Source organism: Falco punctatus, assembly GCF_963210335.1.
Source record: "Falco punctatus genome assembly, chromosome: 6".
Classification (NCBI taxonomy): Eukaryota; Metazoa; Chordata; class Aves; order Falconiformes; family Falconidae; genus Falco; species Falco punctatus.
This window is the reverse complement of record NC_137585.1, coordinates 29908830-29931226: the sequence shown is the minus strand read 5'-3', so window position 1 is coordinate 29931226 and position 22397 is coordinate 29908830. Positions and strand designations below refer to the sequence as shown.

Here is a 22397-nt window from a genome sequence, read left to right as displayed (position 1 = left end):
AACCACACCCCAGGGCCACAGGGATGAGATACCGGCGCCTTTGGGGTGACCCTGGGCTTCTGGGAACACCTGGGCAGGTGAGGGGAGACTCTGGCCTGGCGGGCAGTGAGGGCACCCCAAGCGCCCGGGGCCGGGGCGGTCCCCTCAGGGCGGTCCCCTCAGGGCGGTCCCCTCAGGGCGGCCCAGCCCCGGGGCGTGAAGGGCAGCCCGGGCCAGCCACAAGCCGCGACGCCGGGCCGGCGCAGGCAGGCGGGGAGAGCAGCGCACCCCGCTCTGCCCCGGCACCTCCCCAGCGCGGCCGTCCCGCCCGCCCGTGCCCCGCGCCGCCGGTTTCGTTTTCGTTTTCGTTTTCGTTTTCTCGGCCCGGCGAGCCAGACGTGCTGGGGCGGGGCTGCCCGGGCCGACCGCCGAGAGCGCCTCCGTCCCGGGAAAGCAGCGGCGCGGCGGCCATGGCGTTCGCCGACCAAGTGTTTCGGGTGCTGTGCGCCAGCGGCGGCTGCCTGGAGCAGGGCGAGCTGCAGCGGCAGCTGCCGGGCCCGCCCGCCGCGGAGCAGCTGGCGCGGGTGCTGCGGGACACGCAGCGGTTCACGCTGGTGCGGCGGCCGGGCGAGGCGGGGGCGGCGGCGGGGGTGGTGGTGGCGGTGGTGGCCACCAGCCCCGTGCGGCTGTGCCAGGAGCACGGCGCGGGCTGCGAGGGGAAGTGCGGGCGGCTGCACCTGTGCAAGTTCCACCTGAAGGGGTTCTGCCGCAACCAGCAGGCGAGGTGAGGGGCGGGGGGCGGCCTCCACCGCCGCCTCTCCGCGCGGGGCTGCCGGCGGGGACCCGCGCAGCGCCGCCCGGGCTGGGGGCGCGCCGAGGGGGCCAGGCCCTGCGTGTGGCCGTGTGCCCGGGGGTCTGCGTGCGGCGCCGTGCCGCCGGGCCTGCTTGGCGTCTGCGGAGCCCCCTTCCCCTCGGGGCCTCGGCGGCCTCCCCCGGCTGTGGGGGCCGGGGCGCCGCGTGTGCCCCGCGGCGGGCAGCGGGGCTGGGCGCTGCTGCGGCCGGCGCCGGCTGCTGGGCTGCCGTGGCGTCTCGGGGAGAGAAGGCTGTGCCTTGGACGGGCCGTGGTGGCTCCGGGGGGAGGCAGCCACCGTTTCCGCCTCTGCCGTGGGCTGAGAGCTTGGGCCTGGAGCGGGATTGTCCGTGGGGCCGGGAGCTCTGCCCCGGGAGGCTCGGCCTTGGGCTCGGGGCGACGCCTTTTGTGAAGGAGGCTTCGGTAAAGGCCTTGCTGCCCTTCCCGGAAAAGCTCCTCTTCCCCCACAACCCCCCTTTTTTTTCCCAAAGGAGAGAAACGGGTGTTCACAGTCTTTGGGTTGCAACACTTTTCCCCCATCTTGCCACCTTGCTTCTGGCGTGGCCCCCCGTAAGGCCAGTGCGAGAGGGAAAGCTTAGCTCACACACGAAGCAAATCTGAGTGGTTTGTGCTGTGTGAAGTTGGAGAATTATTTTATTGGGATTGATTTGAGTGGGAGGGAGCGTTAACCTGGCATTTTGGTGTTTTCTTACGCATGGTTGTGAGCTGCAGGTCCAAAATGCTGATCTCAGCAAACTACATGAATGCCGTAATAACTGTAAATCAGTAATAGTGTGGCAATTATCCTCTGAGTAATTACCTAATCTGCTTAGCAAATCACATAATTATTTTATAAAGGAGCAACAGATTTTTCTGAAACTAGTTGATTTGGTTTGCTTTTTAAACTGTTTGGTGTAATAATGATGGGATAGCAAAATAGTGCTAGTCTGTTACACTCATTTTGCACTCGGGTTTCTTAACTCATAGGAGGGAATGCAAGTTTATTCACAACTTCCACTCGGACCACAATCTCTGTGTTCTAAAACAATATGGACTTGAGAATTTAAACAGTGATGAACTTCGCCAGCTTCTGCTTCAAAATGACCCTTCCCTCTTACCAGAGGTGAGTAGTAGTGTGACAGTTTCTTAGCCTTGTTTTTCAGTGAGTGTCACAAAGTGGAAGAGGCTTGATACTAGATGGAGATAGTAGGTATCAGTTTAGTTTGCATAATGCAAATCTGAAACTTTAAATCTTCATCTTCTGTTCTCTGTGGTGGGTTGACCCTAACTGACAGCTAAGCACTGCCACAGCCCTTCACTTACTCCCCTCTCCCCAGCCCCCAGCAGGACAGGTGAGAGAAAACAAGAACAAAAGTGACAAAACCTGTGGATGGTGATAAAGACAGTTCAGCAAGTGGAGAAAAGAGGGCAGAAAACAATTGTTGCAAAGGAAGCTGGTCACTGCCTCCCACAAGCAGACCGATGCCCAGCAAGTCTCTGAGCAAGGGCCACTTGTAAGGACCCACCTTCCCCCCTGCCGCCCTTTTTTTTATATATATTTTAGAGTATGATATTACATGGCATGGAATATCCCTTTGGGCAGTTTAGGCTATGTCCTGGTTTTGGATGGAGTAGAGTTAATTTTCTTCCAGTAGCTGGTATAGTGCTGTGTTTTGGAATTAGGATGAGAATAATGTTGGTAACACTGGTATTTTAGTTGATGCTAAGTAGTGTTTACACTAAGTCAAGGACTTTTCAGCTTCTTGTACTGCCCTGCCAGTGAGGAGTCTGGGGGTACACAACAACCTGGGAGGGGATGCAGATGGGACAGCCAACCCAAACTGGCTAAAGGGATATTCCATACCATAGGATGTCATGCATCATAAAACTGAGGGGAGTTGGCTGGGGGTGGCAGCCTGCTGCTTGGGGATTGGCTGGGCATCAGTCAGGGGGTGGTGAGCCATTGCATTGTACATAACTTGTTTTGTATGTTCTTTTATCACAATTATTGTTTTCCCTTTGTTTTCTGTCCTATTGAACTGTCTTTATCTCAACCCATGAGTTTTACCTTTTTTCTGATTCTCCCCCCATCCCATTGTGGGGGGAGTGAGTGGATGGCTGTGTTGTGTTTAGCTGCCTGTCAGGTTAAACCACTACAGGCTAGCTGTCCTAGTTGTGTCCTCTCTCAGCCTTTTGCCCAACCCCAGCCTACCCAGGATAGGGGGGAAGAGTGGAGACAAAGATAAAACCTTGGCATAGTGCAAGCAGTAGCTGAAACATTGGTGTGGTGTTGTCATGGTTTAACCCCAGCCAGTAATTAAGTATCAAGAAGCTGCTTGCTCCCTCCTCTAGTTGGGTAGAGAGAAGAATCGGGAAGGAACGTGAAACTCGAGGGTTGAGATAAGAACAATTTAATAATTGAAATAAAATAAAACCAAAAGAACTAGTAATGTTAACAATAACAGTTTAAATGAAAAGGAGGAAGAAGGGGAGAGGAACAAAATCCAGAGGGGAGGGACAAAAGAAAACCAGTGATGCATGGTACAGCTGCTCACCACCTGATGCCTAGCCAGTCCTGGAGCAATGATCCACAGCCCTGGCCAACCCCCCACAGTTTATGTACTGAGCATGGCACCCCATGGTATGGAATACCTCTTTGGCTAGTTCAGTTGGTCAGTTGGCCTGGCTGTGTTCCCTCCCAGTATAAACACCACCCAGCAACAAGCAAAACCATCAGTGTGTTGCCAACTCTGTTCGCACACCAAATCCAACACGCAGCACTGTGCTAGCCACCAAGATGAAAATTAACTCTATCCCAGCTGAAACCAGGACAGTTATCTACACTGTTTTGGTCACAAATGCAAAACATAGTCTTGATACCAGCGGAATTTTACCAATGTGCTTAATGGTAAATGTTGTGACGAATGTATTCTTGACAATGCGAGCTTACAACGCTGCATTGTGTAGTTCAGCTACTAGTAGATAAGAACAGATACAAAACCAGGGATAAGAACAGATACAAAACCAGGGTATGAGCCAAGAGTACTGAAACGGGGTCAGGAGAAGAGGAGGTCACAAAAAGGACAAGAAGAAGAGGAAGATGACAGAATGAAGAAAGGATGGAGGTGTCCCAAATGACCACCATAGGACCCCCGACTCATTAGACCACACATGCATAGCAAACATGTAATTTGATAATATGATAAGTAGTTCTTGGAATTGTAATGTATATGCTAATGGTTTCTCAGAAATGTTATAAATATGTATAGAGCAGCCATATACAAAGTCGGCATGCACGTTAGGCAGACCTTATCCCCTGTGCGTCTGGCACCGAAAATAAAAAATGCCTGCTTTCTAGAACTCAGAAACAAGTATTAGAGAGTTTTGTCTCTGACTTTTCTGTAACGGTCTGCTATGAAGAAAGTTAACCTCATCCCAGCCAGATCCAGTACCTCTTTCCATCAAATTCAGGTCACAAAAGTTCAGCTAGAAAACCAAAGACTTCAGATGGTGACACAGTAAAATAGACTATCCTACATTTACGTGACTTAGAACAAAATCCCATCTGCTTACGAATGTCTGTAAGGTGGTGGTTGTCTGTTGAAAGATCTTTCTAGACATTAGCATGGAAGAGGGAAAACTGAATCATTTGGGAAACAAGAAGAAAGAAAAACTTGTGTAAGTCTCTTAAATGCAGATGTAAACACATAACTGTAAAAATTTAAAAGTCTAAATTGATACAGTCTATATGAGTATATTGTATTTTAATCTTTAAATTCTTTTTTTTGTTTGTTTTCCCTCTATGGAAGGTCTGCTTGCATTATAACAAAGGTGATGGACCTTATGGATCTTGTACCTATAAAAAGATCTGCACGAAACTGCATGTTTGCCAGTACTTTTTGTGGGGACAGTGCAGATTTGGCCGCAGCTGCAAGCGATCACATGACTTACTAAAGTCAGAATGTTATGAGAAACTGGAGAGACAGGGAATGAGCTCAGAAATTATTGAGAAACTACCCTCCATTTATAGGAATATGTATGACATAAAAAATGGCAACAGGAACATGTATGACATAGAAGATGCGAAGTCTTCACCATGTAAAGGTAAATGATAGAATCTTTTAAAAGCATCAGAAGAAGAGTCACTGTACTGAATATAATATTCTCACAGATGTGAATTCAGTTTTCTTAATGACATATTGATGTGTCTGTTAGGAGGGACTTTGCACCTGTTTCATTGACAGAGATTTGTGTCTTGACAGATGAAGTGAATTTCAAGGTGCTACAGGTTCCTGAGAAATGAAATGCTTGGTGTTTATAAAACAAACTTGGGGTTAGAAAAGCATAACAGGAACTGGAAATAGGGGGATGGATGTTTTGTTTTCCTTGGTAAAAAACACAAACAAGGGTAGAGAGCTGTTTAAGAATAGAGGTGGTGTTTACTTGTGTGATTATTATAAACTACTTTTTTTTTATTCTTTTTTTCTCTAATGTAGCGATTGTCTAGCACAAGAATTCACAGAAAGCTCTATCCTCATTCCTTCTTAGAGATGTAGTATTTTGTTCATTCTTTTGAAGTTCTTTTAAGTCGACTTGTAAGTTAAGTATAATTTAGCAGGAAAGGAAAGGGTAATAGAATGGAAAATCCAAGTGTGTGTGTTCATCTGCTGTTCTCCCTGCCGTTCCTTCTTCCCTTCTTTGTTTCCTTAGGTGTGCTTTAATTTACAGAAGTATCAAGTTTTGAGACTTCAGATTTTAGAGCTGCCAATGTGAACAGCTATGTAGAATGCACAGTTAACTCAAGTCCGTCTAGAAATGTAAAGGCATTGTGTTCTATTCTTATTTTGTGGTGACAGCTAAAAACTATCTGAGGAATTTAGCTGGTATTGGAAAGTCAAGCTCAGAAGAGATGGATAAAGGGGCAGGACTTTTGAGTATACAAGATTATCAACGACTTCATTGTCTTTCTGGAGCTGAATGCAGTTATGAAGTTATGAACACAGTTTTTAGGCATCTTCCCTACCCATAGTGCTCTTTTAAGACAGCTTGTTGAAACAAAGTGTATTAATAAGGTTTATAATTCCCCCCTCTAGAGAGAAAACACAGCTGTAGCGGGGAGGCCTCAACTACAAATGATGATGAATTGGAACAGATCTGTTTATATCATCTCTATAGAAGTTGTGTCTTTAAAGGTAGGTTGTGATTGTAGCAAGTCCAGTCTGTTTTCTTTTTCTTGTAAAGAGAAAGTGATAGACATCTTTCACAGAAAGGGGAAACTTCAGAGTTTATGCCTATTGTTAGATAAATCTCATTTTAATCTTGAGTACTGGCAGGAAATTATTTGCCCTATCTGGTCTACCAAACAAAGGAGCTGTTTTGTTTTACTCTGAAATACATAGCTTCCACCTGAGTTGGAGGTTAGCTATGCCACCTGTGTTCACCTAAGGGATTGCTGAATGATAGGAATCCAGTTTCCAAGTAGCTACAACAGATACTCCTAATTTTACGTTTTTTCTTGTTTCTTGTAGCAGTCTTCTGTTCCATCTGTTTGAACTGTCTCCCTTTCAAAATGTTACAACTTGTCCAGGAAAAAGGCTCCTGTGCCAGCTTTATTGTTGTCCTTTTGTCATCCTTTTTAATGTTCTTGACCTGTAGCAGCTCCCCAATGTACTGCACACCTTCTCATATGAACTGTGCGGTGCAGTCTTCTTGACTTTCCCTGTAATTAAGCTGCCTGTTGTTCTGCTATGAAAGCTAGGCTCAAGTTTATGCATATGTGCACTGGTGATGTGATCTGTAGTCCTACTGAGGAGTCACTGTGTACTGACTCCTTGAATGATTTCTGAATAACACTTGTGATACCTGGGCCACTGCTGCCAGGGCTCTTGTTCTTGATGAGGCCTGGACTCTTAGGGAATTCTTGAAGTCTCTAAATGAGCTACCTAGTATCCTAAAACTAAGTGCTGTTGTGTTTTGGTTTTTTCCTTAGTCATACCAATTTGGGTTTAAGTGCTTAAGCGTAGATACTTCAGTCTATGCTGTTACTCTGTATATGAAATAACAGCCTCATCTTGTGGTCTTGATTCATTGTAAATTTTTGTCTCTGAAACTGAGAAGACAGAATGGTCCTTCACCATTGAGCTGCTAGCAATTTCGATGCACAAAGAGAATCTAGTAGGTACAGAAACTGAACTTCTGCCTAAGCTGAAAAATAAAGTTTTGCTTGCTCACACTGAAAAATTCTGAACTACTGCTTGTAATGATTCCATAGATGAACATTTCCCATAGCTATGCATTTGGTACTTCCATCAGCTAGGTGTACAGCCCTGAAATGCTGGAGTTTCTCACATAGCCTGTAAAAATAACACCTCATGCCTTTTTTTTTATTTTATTTTTTATAGACAAGTGTGTCAGAACTCATTTTTATTTGCCATATAGATGGCAGATCTCTGATGGTAATACCTGGAAGGACTTGAAGAATATGGAAGAAATAGAAAAGGCATATTGTAACCCAAATAACTTCAGGTATAAACTCTTATAAACTTTAATGTTTGGAATTTGCTATATTGGACCAGGCCCTTAGTGGCTGTAAATTGCTACCATTCTATTGTAGTCATTACATAAGTATCTTCATTTGGTATTCTTCTACTGACCTCACATTGCTGATCAGCTGTTGCTGGAGATTGATACGTTGTGACTGACTTACGCCTGGAGTACCTGCAGGACCCTCTGCGTTACCATACTGGGTTTATCTGGGATGGAGTTAGCTGTCTTCATAGCTCATGTAGTGCTGTGTTCTGGATTTGTGACTAAAACAGTGCTTATAATGCACCAGTGTTGTAGGTGCTGCTGAGGAGTGCTTGCCCAGAGCGAAGTCATTCTATACTGCCCCTCCACAGTGGACAGATAGCCTGGGGGCAGGCAGGTGGCTGGGAGAGGATCAGCTGGGACAGCTGACCTGAACCGACCAAAGGGATCGCCCATACCATATAACGTCACATTCAGCAATAAACCTGGGGCAGGGGAAGAAAAGCCTTGGGTTTTTGGTTACGAAGGTGGCTGCCATTTGGAGGCTGGATGGGCATTAGACTGCGTGGGGGGATGTTGAGTGATTTGCTTTATTTATTTAGGTGTTTGTTTATTTACATATCCCACCTTCTTCACCTATGGAACTGCATTTATATTGACCCACAACTTTCTCACTGTTGCCCTTATTTTCTACGTTCTGTCATGCGGGGGAGGGGAGGGGAAGCGAGCAAGCAGCTGTGTGGGTACTTGGTTGCTGGCTGGGGTCCATCTACCACAGTTACTTTATGTGACTGACCCATGGACTCTAACATTCTTTGCTAGGAAAAATGTATAAATAATTCCTACTGCTGCTGCCATAGGAAGTCTTAATCCTCACCAAGAATGGCTGGAAAACTGCTGAGAACGGTGATTTTATCACAAGTACTTGTGGGAATCTGTCCTTGGTTAGAGCTTGCCAATGCACAGCTTGACCCCAGGATTAGAATTAACTTTCACCTTTTGAGCTGGAGGATGGAAAGGTAGCATGAGATTTGCCCCTTCTGCCCCCTTTCCCCAAAGTCCTGGGGAGAGAGATGCTCGTGGGTGCAGAGAGCATTAAGAATATGGAAATACCTTTTAAGAGTTTGCAACTGGTTATGTAGCACAAAGAGGGTATTGGAAGGTGCTCGTACCAGTATGCTGTGTCCCATGCTGGAGAATTTACATAGCCCTCTTATGTTTTTTTTTAAGTTATGACAGTGTTCTGTTTAGAATATGGTTGGTTAGCAAGAAGGCAGCAGTGTACATTTCCCACCGTTTCTGTTCACCCTGTGTAACTCACTGATTTACATGTTGATAATGGCTACTGTCCATGGAACCAATGTGAAACAATACTGTAATGCAAAATATGTACAGAATGAGCTGGGATAGTTGTGGAAACTGCAGGTTTGTGTTCTGCTTTTGAGTAAGGTTGATTTAATTTGCAGATTTGTGGTGGGCTTCTGAACCTATGTGTAAAGCTTTGCAAACAGTTCTGATTTATTTTTTTTCTACTTTTTTTTAATAGATTTAATAACGGTATTACTGAAAGTGGCTCTGTCTTGTCACCTATCTGTTTTCTGAATATGTGCTGTGGGTTTGCAAAGGTTAGACGTCTTTCTACAGCCTCCTCTGTGACCAAGCCCCCTCACTTCATTCTTACAACAGAATGGATCTGGTACTGGAAAGATGAGCATGGCCTGTGGCAGGAGTATGGAAGAAAAGTAAGTGTGGAGAAGTGGGGGGACTCTCAGCTCTGTGTTAAAGTGCAAAACTACTGAGAAGCACATGGTGTTTATATCCTCCCGCTCTTTTGTCACCCTCTCCTTCTGTTCCTCTCACTCATACTGTACAGGTGGACTTCAGAGGCCTAATGGGATCTTTTCCCTGTGAATTTAAGTAGTTCATGTAGGACAGTGCTCACTGGTGAGTCACAAATATTATTGACAGATAATTCTTCAGTAAGTCATGTCAGGTAGGATGACATCTGTTAAAGGAAAAAATCACTCAGATGTGGGTACCACTAGGCTTGCTTTAATCACAACTCAGAGTTGGGCCAACACCTCAGTGATTAGCAATGTAGTAAGCTTTACTTAGTCACAATGTAGAAAGGAATGTAGTACAGCATAGTCAAGTCCAAAGTTTTCAGAAGTTTCCTTTGGTCTTTTCAGTTCTGCGAATCCATCATCTGATCCTGGCCCAGCTGATCTCTTCTGTTCTGGTTCCAGTTTCTGCCTGGGTTTCAAGGTCCTCTTTGGATCATTATCTTCTTTCTGCTTGCTTGAACTTGCACAATTCTTCAAGCACACTTACTCTTTGAACAAGCATTTCCTATTCACATATACTAACTTTTCTAAAAACACCTGCGTTTCTGAGAACACCTGTGTATACAGATTGGTTTTCTATTGTTTTTCCATTCTCCTGCTGATTAGCTTGACTGGGTTTTAAACCAACCTTGGATTAGGGCTATACAAGGGACAAGGCCTGGTTCTGCCAGTTAGCAGCTTCAGCAATTTAAAATCTCTTTAATTCAAAATAAATTTTCTTTAACAACAGTAATACATTCTTTTTGTTGCTCCTGACTAAAACTTCCTTTTCTGAGGTTCCAGTAGTGCTGTGTGTCCTTGCTAAGGTCTAGCTGGTGAATGTGCTGTTTCAATCATAAGGTTCACAGCATGCACTTTGCAGTGTAAATTTGGGCTTCATAACACTGCTTGGTTTGTTTTAGGGGAAGTTTCAACTGTTTCAACACATGGCTTTTGCCTGATAACTACTATCATGCCCAAAAGCTGATACATACTGCAGCTACCATATCATACGACAGCTGTTGGGTTTTAAACTTGCTTTCTTTAAACAGACCAGAAGAATTCTTTTTGTCTGGTTTTGGCCTGACAGGATGATGATCATGTAGCTGCCACTGTCTCCAGTGATGACCTGGAGAAAGCTTATCTAGCCAAAAGTTCTCCAAAGCTGAACTTCAAAGCTGGAAGACATGAATATGAACTTGATTTTGGAGGTAGGTTCCATTTGCCTTGGTTTTTTGTTTTGTCCTTCCCTCCCTGGTCTTTTGTGGTTTCAAACTACATTACTGCATGAGATAAGAGAGAGAAATCTGAACTCTGAACAGCAGTGCTACCAGAAACAGAGCTTCTGTGAAGGTTCTCAGGATAAGAGCTGTTCATATAAGCAAAGTGGCATTCCTATTCCTCCAAACCTTTTATTTTTGAGAAGTTCTCGTGCTAGGTTTCAAAATATCTGCAAACAAATCCATGTGTGACACTGCCATTGATGCCAGCACTAACACAAATGGTGAGAAACTTCTGAATGACTGAGCAAGCTAGTTTCTAGTCTGCTTTAATCACTGGCTTGCAGAGAAATGAATACTTGGGCAAGGTGTAGGGTCCAGACAGTCCTTAGCACTGCAGGATTTATGTAGCTATTTTATTTTTATAGCTTTGCCTGTCTGGAAAGGCTGAGGAAGTATCTTGACTATGTCAAAGCAAGGAGATAAGTTTCCCAAGAATTTAGGAAATTTAAGCCACTTGTGATGGTGCTGTCCTCTTTGAGCTGTTGCTTTTCCAGGTACTCTTTTTCAAAAATCATGGGCAACATTGGTGGTGGGAATCAGCTTGTCTAGACTGTAATTTTAGTGTAGTTGCCTTTGATCCAGCTCTCCATTACTATCTCATTCTGCATCAAGAAACACCAAGCACAAAGGGTATGTGATAACGTTGTTTGTGATTCAATTGAAAGCAATTCTGTAATCTTCTCTATAGGCTGGGGAAACATGTCTGGCTTAGAAGGGAAAATTGTGTAGTAAATCAATCCCTTTTCTGAGGTTTGGGCTTTTTTAATAACTTAGTCAAACATATATAATGTAGATGTCTTCCAAAACTTAGTTTCTATGCTTGGTAGTGCCAAGAGGTTTTTTTGTTTGTTTTCTTCCTCTGTATCTCTCTGAAGATGAGACCTCATTCTTCTCACTGCTACTGACTTTTAGTTGCTACTATGATGTGGTGGTAGCTACAGAGGTTCCAAGATCCAGAAAGAAAGCCTCTAAAATTCAGGTTGCTGTGGCTTGTTTCTGTTACCAGTCAATAAAAACGAATGGCCTGTGATAGCTGTTAGGTTGTGTTTACAGGGTTTGAAATCTACAGCTGCATGTAGAAAAACAGTATCTTGATTGCAAATTGAGAAGGAGGGGATGCAATCTATGGAGCAAATGTAGATACTTAATTTACAGTGATCCTTTTTGTTAAAGTGTGGCTGATGGAATAATGAAGGGAAAATAGCTACCAGTGTCTACTGTGCCTTCTAAAGTTAAAAGCAAAACTGAAACTGAAGTCCTTCACAGTGATTTTTGGAGATAGACCATGGGTTTCACATCCTGCTCTGACTTCCCTTTGTGTAGCAAGAAAAAAACCTCAGTGCCTTTTTGTAAATATTTTTGACAAAACAGCTTAGTGGCAAGTTTTGCTGCACTGTGAAGACTTTCTAAAACATCCTTTTGATTGTTCAGTGTTGAAGTTTGTTTTTTTTCCCTCAGCCATGATTCAGAAAAACCTTCGCTACGCAACAGAGAGAAATATTTGCAGAAGACCTAAATTTCTCTCTCAGACAGAGGTAGAAGAGACAAGAGCCAGGTAAACTGCAACTGCTCATTCTGAGGCGATGGATTTAGTGCACTGTGAATGCAGTGTCTTCCAAGGGTGTAAATGAAGTGAAGGGGAGTAGCTCTTAAAGCAGTTGTGAAAGAAATTGAGAGGGGAAGGGATGTAACCTTCCTACAACAGTGTCTAGTCATGGCACTTATTGCAGCCTGGCCAATGTTTTCAAGCAACTCGGGAGCCTTGGGTGTGAAGGAGGTTTGGGCTTGGCCACAGAAAGTGTGAAAGCATGGAAAATAATTCAACATGTAGCAATGTTGTAGGAATTTGATGATTAGAGGGAGCTATCTTACTAGGGCAGCTGATACAGATGCAAGCAATAACATTTACGTGTACTAAACCTTTCTGACATCTGAGATCAGTAACGTTCAAAGCTAAGTACAAGTTTAGAAACAATTCTTTTGAGAACAACCAGATGATCTGAGAGGAAATCTGTAGTTGTTGCAGGTGAAGCAAAAGGTGGGAGTTTGCAAGGGGAGAAGTTGTATGTAATTTCATATAACAGCCGCGTTACCTTGCAGCACGCAATGCTTGCTTAACACAGAAAAGAGCAGCTAAACACACTGATTAAAACTGGAGTGGAAGTAGTGCAGACAACTGTTCCTATCCAGTTTCTGTCATACTGGTATGATACTTGATGCATTTTTCTCTACCCCAGTGTCACAGATCTTTTATGTATACATTCAACTCTTTGCAGCTAAGAGAACTACTTCCATGTTTAGTTTAGTGTATATCTAAATATATTTTTTCTGATTTGGCATCTTGCTTCCTGCCATAGGTCTTGACGTGATTTGGAACAAATGTTTGCATGTACTGAACTGAAAAGACAGATTTGAAATATTTCTGAATATGTTCAGTTGCCTATATTCTCCCTAAACTTGACAAAAACATTTTGTATCATATGTACATAAAATGTAGTGATTTGTTTAGTTTTAATTTCCTATTTGTAATGTCTTTTAATGTATAGGGGCTTTAAACATACAGAAGAGTTTAAGGGCATTCCAGCTCACTGGGACAAATCTGCCATGCCTGAACTGGGGTTCAAGGTTTGGAGTTTTTTGGTTTTTCTCTCCATTAGTTTTGTTGCATACAAGGTTTTTACATTACAAGGTCAGTGTTTCTTGTGCCTTTATTGATGACTGTTTCTTATGTAAAGTAATCCAGAGGTATTGGTAAATTTGAGCCTGATACCACACTGCATAGACCTAGAGGTGAAACCAGACCCAAATTTAAACTAACAAAAGGTGACAGTATAACCCATAGCAACATTGACTTTCACTGCCACTATTTATCCCTTTCCTTGGCAAATTTGTCTGAAGCTTACTCTGTATTAGCAAGACTGTTCCAGGTGCCCAAGATGTATGGCTTTGAAGTCCCAACGTGAGCTGTAGCATCAAAGATAAATGATGTCTCTGAACTTCAGGGTAGCCATTTCCTGAGCTGAGTATAAGTAGACCATTGTACATCTATGCAGCATTGCTGAAATCAGCAGGCTGGGATCTTTTATTAAAATGTACCATAACTCCAGTGGAGTGAACTTGTTTACCTTTGTAACACACCCAGTTAATATCAGCATGGTTTACGTTTGCTGACTTCCTGCCTGCCTCCACCACCACCTCTGTAAAGTCTGGTAAGCGCACTTACAGAAAAGATCGTTTTATGTGAAACTTGGAAGTTATTAACTTACAAAATGCAAATCCTCAAGAAATTGTGAATAAAAAATAGGGAAGGTTGATATTGATGTTCCTCGGGGAAGCATGCAAATAGAAAACATTGTTTGCTTTCAGGACTGTCATGTAAGGAATGTTTTTGGCAGTGTATCCGTACTCTTCCCTAAAATGGTTGATTGAATAAGGCCTTTTCAATTTATTTTAAAACAAAACAGGAGGTGCCATTTGTGTTTGCTGGCTGTAGGGTGTTTAAACTATAAAGAACTAAAAAGCTTGGGTGTAGAGGTATTGCTTGATTTGCTACAACATAAATTCTGTTTTTTTATTTGTGTGCTCATTTCTTCTGTGTATTTAAGTACTGTTTGATATATGCATGCAAATGTATCTTGGCCCAAATATTAAAAGGAGCCGGGTGGCACAAAAGCATGCAGCTACTTTAATGTCCTGTGAGAGAGCAATCTGGGTGTCTTAAACCCCAGGAGTTAATGTTCCCCAGGTAAGACTGCACTTTTACAGAGCAGGAATCTCTAATCTGCCTTCTTTCCAAGAGTATTTTTGCTGCTCATACCTCTGCTTTGCAGAAAAGTCTTTATAAAGATCTGAGCAGCACACTAGGTAGAACTTTTTAATTTTTTCCTTACAGCTGGTCAAGCTTGACAGTTCTTCTGAAGAATACAAGAAAGTCAAGGTGGACTTTCAACGCACAATGCCCAAAGCTGTTATTAAAAGGATTTGTAGAGTTCAGAACACATCTCTCTGGGAACTATATCAATGGTATGTGTAAAATAGTGTTCTGGTATGAGTGCATGAAGTTTGTTATTTCTGCAGTTAGCTGTGTGCTAGGCACACATGCATTCCTGAAATGCAGCTGCCTTTAAGAATCTTCTTCTACTCCCTCACTGAAATACCTAGCCAGGATCAACAAGTAGATAAAGAGGTACTGACAAAACCAAAACACAGTCAAAATGTAGAGCTTAGAATAGTCACATGAGGTCTGTGGGAGGAATCCTTGCTCTCAAGTAAGTGGTTCTGACTTCTGCCAGGCCTGTATCCAGGACAGCTGCCTTCCCTTGAAGCTGGTAATCAGTCACATCTGGCACAAACTGGTTTGTAGCTAGTCAAAACTGAAACAACCTTCAAAACGAAATGCAAAACTCACTGAGGGAAAGCCTTAACATGAACTCCTCTGTTTAGAAAAAAAATAATGCTAGAGTCCTCCCCCTCTCCCAATAGGGTGTGAATGAAACAACACATTTTTTCTTATTAAATATCTGGAGGCATTTGTGTATAATGAAAGCATATTTGTATGCAGCTAGACAGCAAGATACCCTTTATGCCCAAAGTTTAGGCCTTTAACGTAAGGATTTTCAGAAAGTGCTCTTTGTGTAAAATTGAGTGCTAGTATGTCTGGAGCCTGTTTGGGTGCAGCCACCATGGAACTGCAAAGATAAGACTTCTTATTGCAGGCAGAAGGAACAAATGCAGAAGAGCAACGGTGGAAGGGCGGTGGATGAACGATTTTTATTTCATGGGACCAGTAAAAAATATGTTGATGCCATCTGCCAACAAAACTTTGACTGGAGGATCTGTGGCCTTCATGGGACAGTCTACGGCAAAGGTTGTTCTTCAGCTTTTTTATTAACGCTAGACTTGCTAAAAAATTCTCAGTAGTTACAGAGATACAGTCAGCCAATCTAGGTCTTATCTCTGCAATGATGTGGATGACATAACTGACTTTGGCAATGATCATTTGGAGCTAAGCCATACTGAAAAGCCTTGGCCTCTATGCTCCACTCTGTCCTTACAAGAAAAGACAAGCTTAGGAGAGGCCAGTTCTGGGGCGATTTGCTCCTGGAGTCCAGGCTTACTTCTGTTCCAATTTCTCCAAGCTCCTACTGGAAGGCAACATGGCATTATCTGTTGGTTTTTTTCCCAGGAACATAAATGTCATCCTGGTTACAGGCTTTTTGCCTTGCTAGCAAATTATATTCCTTTACATGGTCCTGTGTACAGGAAAGGATCAACATACCAAGGGGAATAGCCAAGATACAGGCTGACTGACTACCCACCCATCTGACTGAGTACTTTGTAACTCTCAGAAATGTTCTAATGAATATTAGTAGCCTCTATCAGCAGAGGAAGTTGGGCAAAATTGGGGAAGGTGGCCATCTAGGGTCAGGAGGAAATCTTTTTTAGGAATATGATTAACATTTAAAACATCACTTGGGTGGCTTTTTGATGTGTGGTGTGGAAAATAAAATTGTAGGAAAATGTATACTGGTCATTTTCACTAAGAAGGACATACAGGACAAGTGAAGACTTTGGAAAGGCCGTTCATGAACTGCTTAATGGATTTGTTTATGAATTTGCTTTCACACTGTTAATCACTTCCTTCCCTGAAATTTTGGTGTCTTATCAACTCTGTCTTGGTGTCTCTTCTGCAGGAAGCTATTTTGCAAGGGATGCATCTTATTCTGACAACTACTGCAGGGAAGACTTGAACATCAAGACCATGTTTCTGGCACGGGTGCTGGTGGGGGAGTTCGCACTTGGTAGTTCTTCTTATGTTCGGCCTCCCTTGAAGGACAACCAAAACTTCTATGACAGTTGTGTGAATAGCTATTCAAACCCTTCGATCTTTGTTATCTTTGAGAAGCATCAGGTTTATCCAGAGTATCTGATAGACTATAGTGACCACGCATTGGCAAGAATGCTATAGCAGCAAAACCTGTCATCTTTATGTTTAGCTGGTATAAACATTTTTTAGTATTGGCTTAAGAGAGAAAAAGTGATTTTTAGAAATGGTGTAATTAGGTGAGTGATCATGAACATTTGTTCTCTGTACTTTCTGTGCAATAGAAAATGAGGTATATAAAGACACAAAGGATGTCTTAGAATTCTTAAAATCCTGTGCCTGTCTCCTGTTCTTTAGCAGGTATCATTTTTCCCTGCATTACTAGAGACTTTTATAAATTTGATGAATTCAATGGTGGTTGTAACACGAGGATTGGCTATGACTGCCAAGTTTAAAGAATATTTAGTTATAATTGTTTGAAGATAGGTCTTTAAAGTGCTTGTTGGTCAGAGGCTGTCTCCTTCTACCTGTTTGTCTTTGAATTCAGTATTTGATAAAACCTGCTTTTTTTGATAATCTGTTTCCTGTAACAGTAGACATCCATGTGTTTGCGAATGAGACTGTACAATCTCTGTCTCTGTGCTCAAGTCAATTGCATAAATTCTTAGCAGCACTTTCTTTTATCCCTACTTAATCTTCACTAACAAAGCCTCAAAAATTAAACTTGCTTGTTGAAAAGGAACAGAAACGTACTTTCACCTATTAATTTTCTCATTTAAAACAAGAGCCAAAGACATGAAGCATGTAAGTAAGGGATTATCTAAGGGTTGCTTGGTGCTGTGCTACTCAGTTGACTTACTCTGTCAAATAAATGCCGTATTTTAGGTTTGAGAGAACACAAGTTTTTCATGACTTCCACTGTGCTGACAAATGAGAGTGCTGGCAGGTGACAGTGGAGTGTGGGGAAGAAGAGGAGGCAACTCACTCTGTCATTTAAGAATGTCATGCTTTGAGTGAAATACGCTGCTCCATTAGCAATAGCTTATTTCTGTGGAGTGGCTTTACGGTTCTCTTACAGCTTTTAGGAAGGACAGTGAGTGACTGTCTCATTAGATTTACTGCCTTTTTGGTAGCAGAAGATACACTGGTTACCTGTGTAATCAAGGTGTCTTTGGACTCTCTTGCTGGAAAAATGTGCTCACCTGGGGTGTTGTCTTTAGCCACAAAACTGAAACCTTTAAAAATCTGAAGATTAAGTTGAATATTTAATTGTTCCCAGCAAAAGATGTTAGTAGTGTTGAGCAGTCAGCGTACATGTATGCAGATAATAAAAAAATGTGAATTGTCAGGTATTTCTTCATATTAAAGTTGCTGATGCTAGAGAGATAATTTATCACAGATTTAATGCTCCCACATGAGTACTTGTTAGCTATAGGTATCCTGATTTTTGCTGGGATAGAGTTAATTTTCTTCCCAGCAGTTGATACCGTGCTGTGTTTTGTATTTAGTATGAGAATAGTGTTGGTAACAAACTGATGTTTTAGTTCTTGCTAAGTAGTGGTTACTCTAAATCAAGGGCTTTTCAGTTTCCCATGCTCCACCGGTGAGCAGGTGCTCAAGAAGCTGGGAGGGAGCAGAGCCAGGACAGCTGACCTGAACTAGTGTTGTGGCTTAATGACAGCTGGTAGTTAAGTACCACGAAGCCGCTTGCTCGCTACCCCCTCCCACAGAGGGGTGGGGAGGAGAATTGGAATGTGAAACTCAAGGGTTGAGATAAGAACAATTTAATAACTGAAATAAAATAAAACCAGAAGAGTAATAGTTGACAATAACAGTTTTAATGAAAAGGAGGGAGAAGGAGAGAGGAACAAAATCCAAAGGGGAGGGAGAAAACCAGTGACACACGGTACGACTCCTCACCACCCAGTGCCCAGCCAGTCCTGGAGCAATGATCCGCAGCCCCAGCCAACCCCTCACAGTTTATATACTGAGCATGGCACCCATGGTATGGAACATCCCTTTGGCTAGTTCAGGTCAGCTGCCCTGGCTGTGTCCCCTCCCAGCTTCCTGTGCCCCCCCAGCCCTCTCGCTGGCAGGGCCCGAGAAACGAACGCCACCCAGCAACAACCAAAAACATCAGTGTGCCATCAACATTGATTTTATACCAAATCTAAACCACAGCACTGCGCTAGCTACTAAGAAGAAAATTAACTTATCTCAGCCAAAACCAAGACAACTAGCCAAAGGGATATTCTGTACCATAGAACATCATGCTGAGTATGTAAACTGGGGGGAGTTGGCTGGGAAGGGCTGATTGCTGCTCAGGGACTGGTTAGGTATTGGTCAGCAGATGGTGAGCAACTGTATTGTGCATCACACTTGTCCTTCTTGGGTTCCATTCCTCCCTTTTTGCTGTCTCCCTCTTCACTACAATTATTATTCATTATTACATTTTACTTTATTTCAACTATTAATCTGTACTTATCTCAGCCCACAGGTTTTACCTTTTTTTTTATTCTCCTCCCCATCCCACCGCGGGGGGTGTGTGTGTGGGAGGGGGACACGGGGACGGGGAGGAGTAAGCAAGCAGCTGGGTGGTACTTGGTTGTCAACTGGGGTTGAACCACGACAGTCCTTCTTGGCTCCCAATGTGGGGCTCAGAGAGTTGAGATAACAACAGATTTGACCAGAGTGTGCTAAAACAACTTTGTTTATAAGCATTCATTTTGCTGGTCTTAATGTTCATTTATTTGCTCTCCTAGTTGTGCTTGTTGCCAGCATTACATTATACACACCTTGCTTGCAGTGTGTGTTCCCTGTTGTGTTGGTTTTCACCTCTGAGGGCTGGGCTAAGGTTATAATTTTGTTGTACTTTGTAACACTGGTTTATGTTATGATAGAATTGCTGTTTGAAACTAATCTGGTATTTGTATCCATTGACATTGTATTGACAGCGTTGTTGTGACATTGCTGTCACCTCTGTACTTCGGGAGCCATCTATTGGAAACTATTAATAATACACCTTTTGCGTTTTCTCCTCGGAGAGCCAACCTATGCAGGAAATATCTTCCTCTTCTCCTCCAGGTTAATTACAACAGCATTTGAGAATTTTGAAAACTTTGAATAGTCTTGGGATACTGAAACCAGCATGGTCCTATTGGTAGGAGCCATGAATGTGGCTCAGGTCTTGTTTAGAGTTAAGCAATTATTCACAGCTACTCCAGCCCCCATGACAAGCATTGCAGCTACTCTGGCCCCGGCAACAGGCCCTGTGGCTACTCAAACCCTGGCGACAGGCACTGCAGCTTCTCGGGCCCCAGCGATGGGTGATGCAGTTGAACCAGAGGAGCAACCCGCACCGGTATCAATTGCCTCTGTACACAAGAAGAAATGGACGTGAAAGGCAGCTTATTTAGTAAAGGAGGATGAAGTAGGGACATCACAAGAAGAGAAGGAAGAGGCAGAACAAGAAGGAACCACCAAATCCCTATCCCTGAGTGGGCAGCAGAATATGCAAGAAGATTTCAGCTGTCGTCCAGGTGCGGACGTTATCACCTGGTTGCTCCAATGCTGGGATAATGGGGCCAGTAGCCTGGTATTGGGGAGTACAGATCCAAGCAGCTGGGATCACTTTCTAGGGGAAGTGATTCTAGGGAAGGGCATTGACAAGGTGCTTGGAAAAGGGACACAAGTTCTCAGCCTCTGGAGGTGACTCCTTTCAAGCATGAAGGAAAGGTATCCCTTCCAAGGAAGATATTACATGTCACCCAGACAAGTGGGCCACCATGGAGAGAGGTATCCAGTACCTGAGGGAATTAGCTGTGCTAGAGATGATTTATGATGACCTGAACAATGTGTGGTTGCCCACAGATCCAGGTGCAGTGCAGTGCACGTGACCCATGTGGCAGAAATTTGTATGGAGTGCACCACTGTCGTGTGCCAACTCACTGGCAGTAATGATATAGAGAGATGAAGAGGCATCAGTAGTGGATGAAGGGGCTCACCAACTCCAGCAATATGAAGAAAGTCTCTCGTCCTTGCAGGCCTGTGTCTTGGCTGTGGGGAAACTGTACTGGGAGTTCCAGCAATTCAAAGAAGCTATGTCCTACTCCCCATCTGTATGGACCAGTATCTTAGCTATTAACAGTAAGGGTTCTTTTGCTCAAGAGAGAGGATATTGAGGGTATACATCATGGGTTCCCTTGTGGTTTTGCCTGCGGGACTGTGGAGAGGACATGAGGAAGTGGGATGGAAAATCTAACTCAGCCCTAGAGGCACAGGTATGTGAATTGCCAGCAAAACCAATCACAAATGGGAGTTCTTTGAGGAAAGTTGCTGCTCCAGTGGGCAGTTGCCCTGACGGAGTGGAAGGGCTGATCTTGCTCCTGATCCTATGGAAAGGAATTCTAATCTGTTTTTACAAGAAGTAAGTGGAGAATCCTTTGACGAGGACTAGAGAGGCCCTGCTTCTAGCTAGATGGAGGAGAGGGACAACCGGATTTGCTGGACTGTGGATCAGATAGCCTGGCCCGTCATACCCACAGGAGTGTAAGGCTCTAGCAGACACTGATGCACAGCGTACCCTAATGCTGTCAAGCTGTAATATCCATTTGTATTTCAGGAGTGACAGGGGCATCCCAACAGCTAACTGTGCTGGAGGCTGAAGTAAGCCTGACTGGAAATGAGTGGCAAAGACACCCCGCTGTGACTGGCCCAGAGGCATCCTGGGCATAGACTGTCTTAGGAGAGGGTATTTCAAGGACTCAGAAGGGTATCGGGCTTTTGGTATAGCTGCCTTGGAGATGGAGGAAATTAAGCAGCTGCTTAATTTCTAACCTAGCCCTGTCTCTCAGAGGACCCTTCTGTTGTATGGTTGCTGAGGGTTGAATATTTTGTTCTTCAGCAAAAACACAAGGTTTTACCTTTTTCTGATTCTCCTCCCCATTCCACCGGGGGATGGGAAGGGGTGAGCGAGTGGCTCCATGGTACTTAGTTGCTGGCTGGTGTTAAACCATGACAATAGCTGAAGTCATGTTAATCTTTTGCAAAAAAACAAACTTTTTTTTCATGCAAAAAGTAGAGATATTTTAAAATAACATTCTTGATGGCTAGTATTATTTTTAAAACCTTTAACTTAGCTCTTGGAGGGGATATGTAATTTTGTGTGCATGTATGTGTGTAAGTAAGATAATTAATAAAATGGCTGGTTGTTTTACTTTGTCATCTGTTACTTCTCCACTAACACACAAAAAAGAGAAGTTGCCATGTTTTCCACTTTTGAAACTGCAGTGTGTAACTTCCTTGTATGTAGTAAATAACCAGATAATCAACTTACTGAATTCCTTGTAATGGTTTTCTCATTTTCAATACTGAAAGCACCATGTTTCACTACATTTCTGAGTTCTTGGAAGCTTTCTTAAAGATGCTGCTGCTAAGTTGTGGAGTCCCTCTACAGCTGTTTGGATTGCATTTTGAAATGAACAGATTAGATTTAATGTGAATTATTCTGCTAAGTTTTGGATGAAAATTTATATTGAACCTCTTTTCTGAGAGGAGGATATCTCAGCTACTTAAGACAAGAAACTGAGCGGGAATGGTGCAATCGCTCACTCACTCCTACACCGTGTGAGGAGAAAGATAAGCTGTGAAGGTCGTTTCCTTCCTTGGTAACAGGTCCATCCTATTGAGGCAGACAGCAAGCCAGCAGAAGCCAAACAACTTTGCTGTGCTGGTGTGCGGTGTGGAGCAGTAGTTCATGAACCCCTGACCCCTCACCACACAACATTTAATGAGTTTTACCTGTAGTCAAGTTTGTTACAATATTTTGCCTAGATTTTATACGGTGTGGGTGTCAAAATCCTCTCTGTAAGTGGTGGCAGCAAAGGAGTAGCAACATGCCACCCAGTTTGGGTAGCTGCAGTCTGGCGAAGTAGGGATGGTGGATGAGAGGAACTTGGGTGGGTGACGTGTACAGCTACAGTACTGTGCTCAGTGCTGCTCTTGCACCTCGCTTCTTGGAAACCATTGCTCAGAGCTGCCTTTGAACCACAGGGCAAGTGGGAGTTGTAGAAATGTTGCTTCACTTGGAGTACTTTCAGCACAAAATCTGA

The 22397-nt window shown here is 43.6% G+C and overlaps 1 protein-coding gene across 2 annotated transcripts; it reads left to right on the top strand.

Annotated features, from left to right (window-relative positions):
• Positions 1-339: 339 nt before the first annotated feature.
• Positions 340-21626, top strand: LOC308066374 (protein mono-ADP-ribosyltransferase PARP12-like). 2 transcript variants are annotated; one of them, XM_080393571.1, is made up of 12 exons: positions 340-763; positions 1817-1952; positions 4639-4933; positions 5923-6021; positions 7231-7354; positions 8904-9099; positions 10271-10391; positions 11922-12018; positions 13010-13088; positions 14356-14486; positions 15179-15330; positions 16157-21626. In XM_080393571.1, exons 1-12 carry the CDS (start codon positions 450-452, stop codon positions 16429-16431), a joined length of 2019 nt encoding a protein of 672 aa, XP_080249697.1. In that variant the 5' UTR covers positions 340-449; the 3' UTR covers positions 16432-21626. The 2 variants fall into 2 exon arrangements, with proteins under 2 accessions (XP_080249697.1, XP_080249698.1); XM_080393572.1 differs by lacking the exon at positions 11922-12018 and having other exon boundaries at positions 16157-16348.
• The last annotated feature ends 771 nt before the right edge of the window (positions 21627-22397 follow it).

Bases quoted from the DNA above. Each gene is read 5' to 3' on its own strand.
- LOC308066374 (XM_080393571.1), top strand. From the start codon at position 450: ATGGCGTTCGCCGACCAAGTGTTTCGGGTGCTGTGCGCCAGCGGCGGC. The intron at 764-1,816 runs GTGAGGGGCGGG...CTTAACTCATAG, and splicing joins TGCCGCAACCAGCAGGCGAG to GAGGGAATGCAAGTTTATTC. The intron at 13,089-14,355 runs GTTTGGAGTTTT...TTTTCCTTACAG, and splicing joins TGCCTGAACTGGGGTTCAAG to CTGGTCAAGCTTGACAGTTC.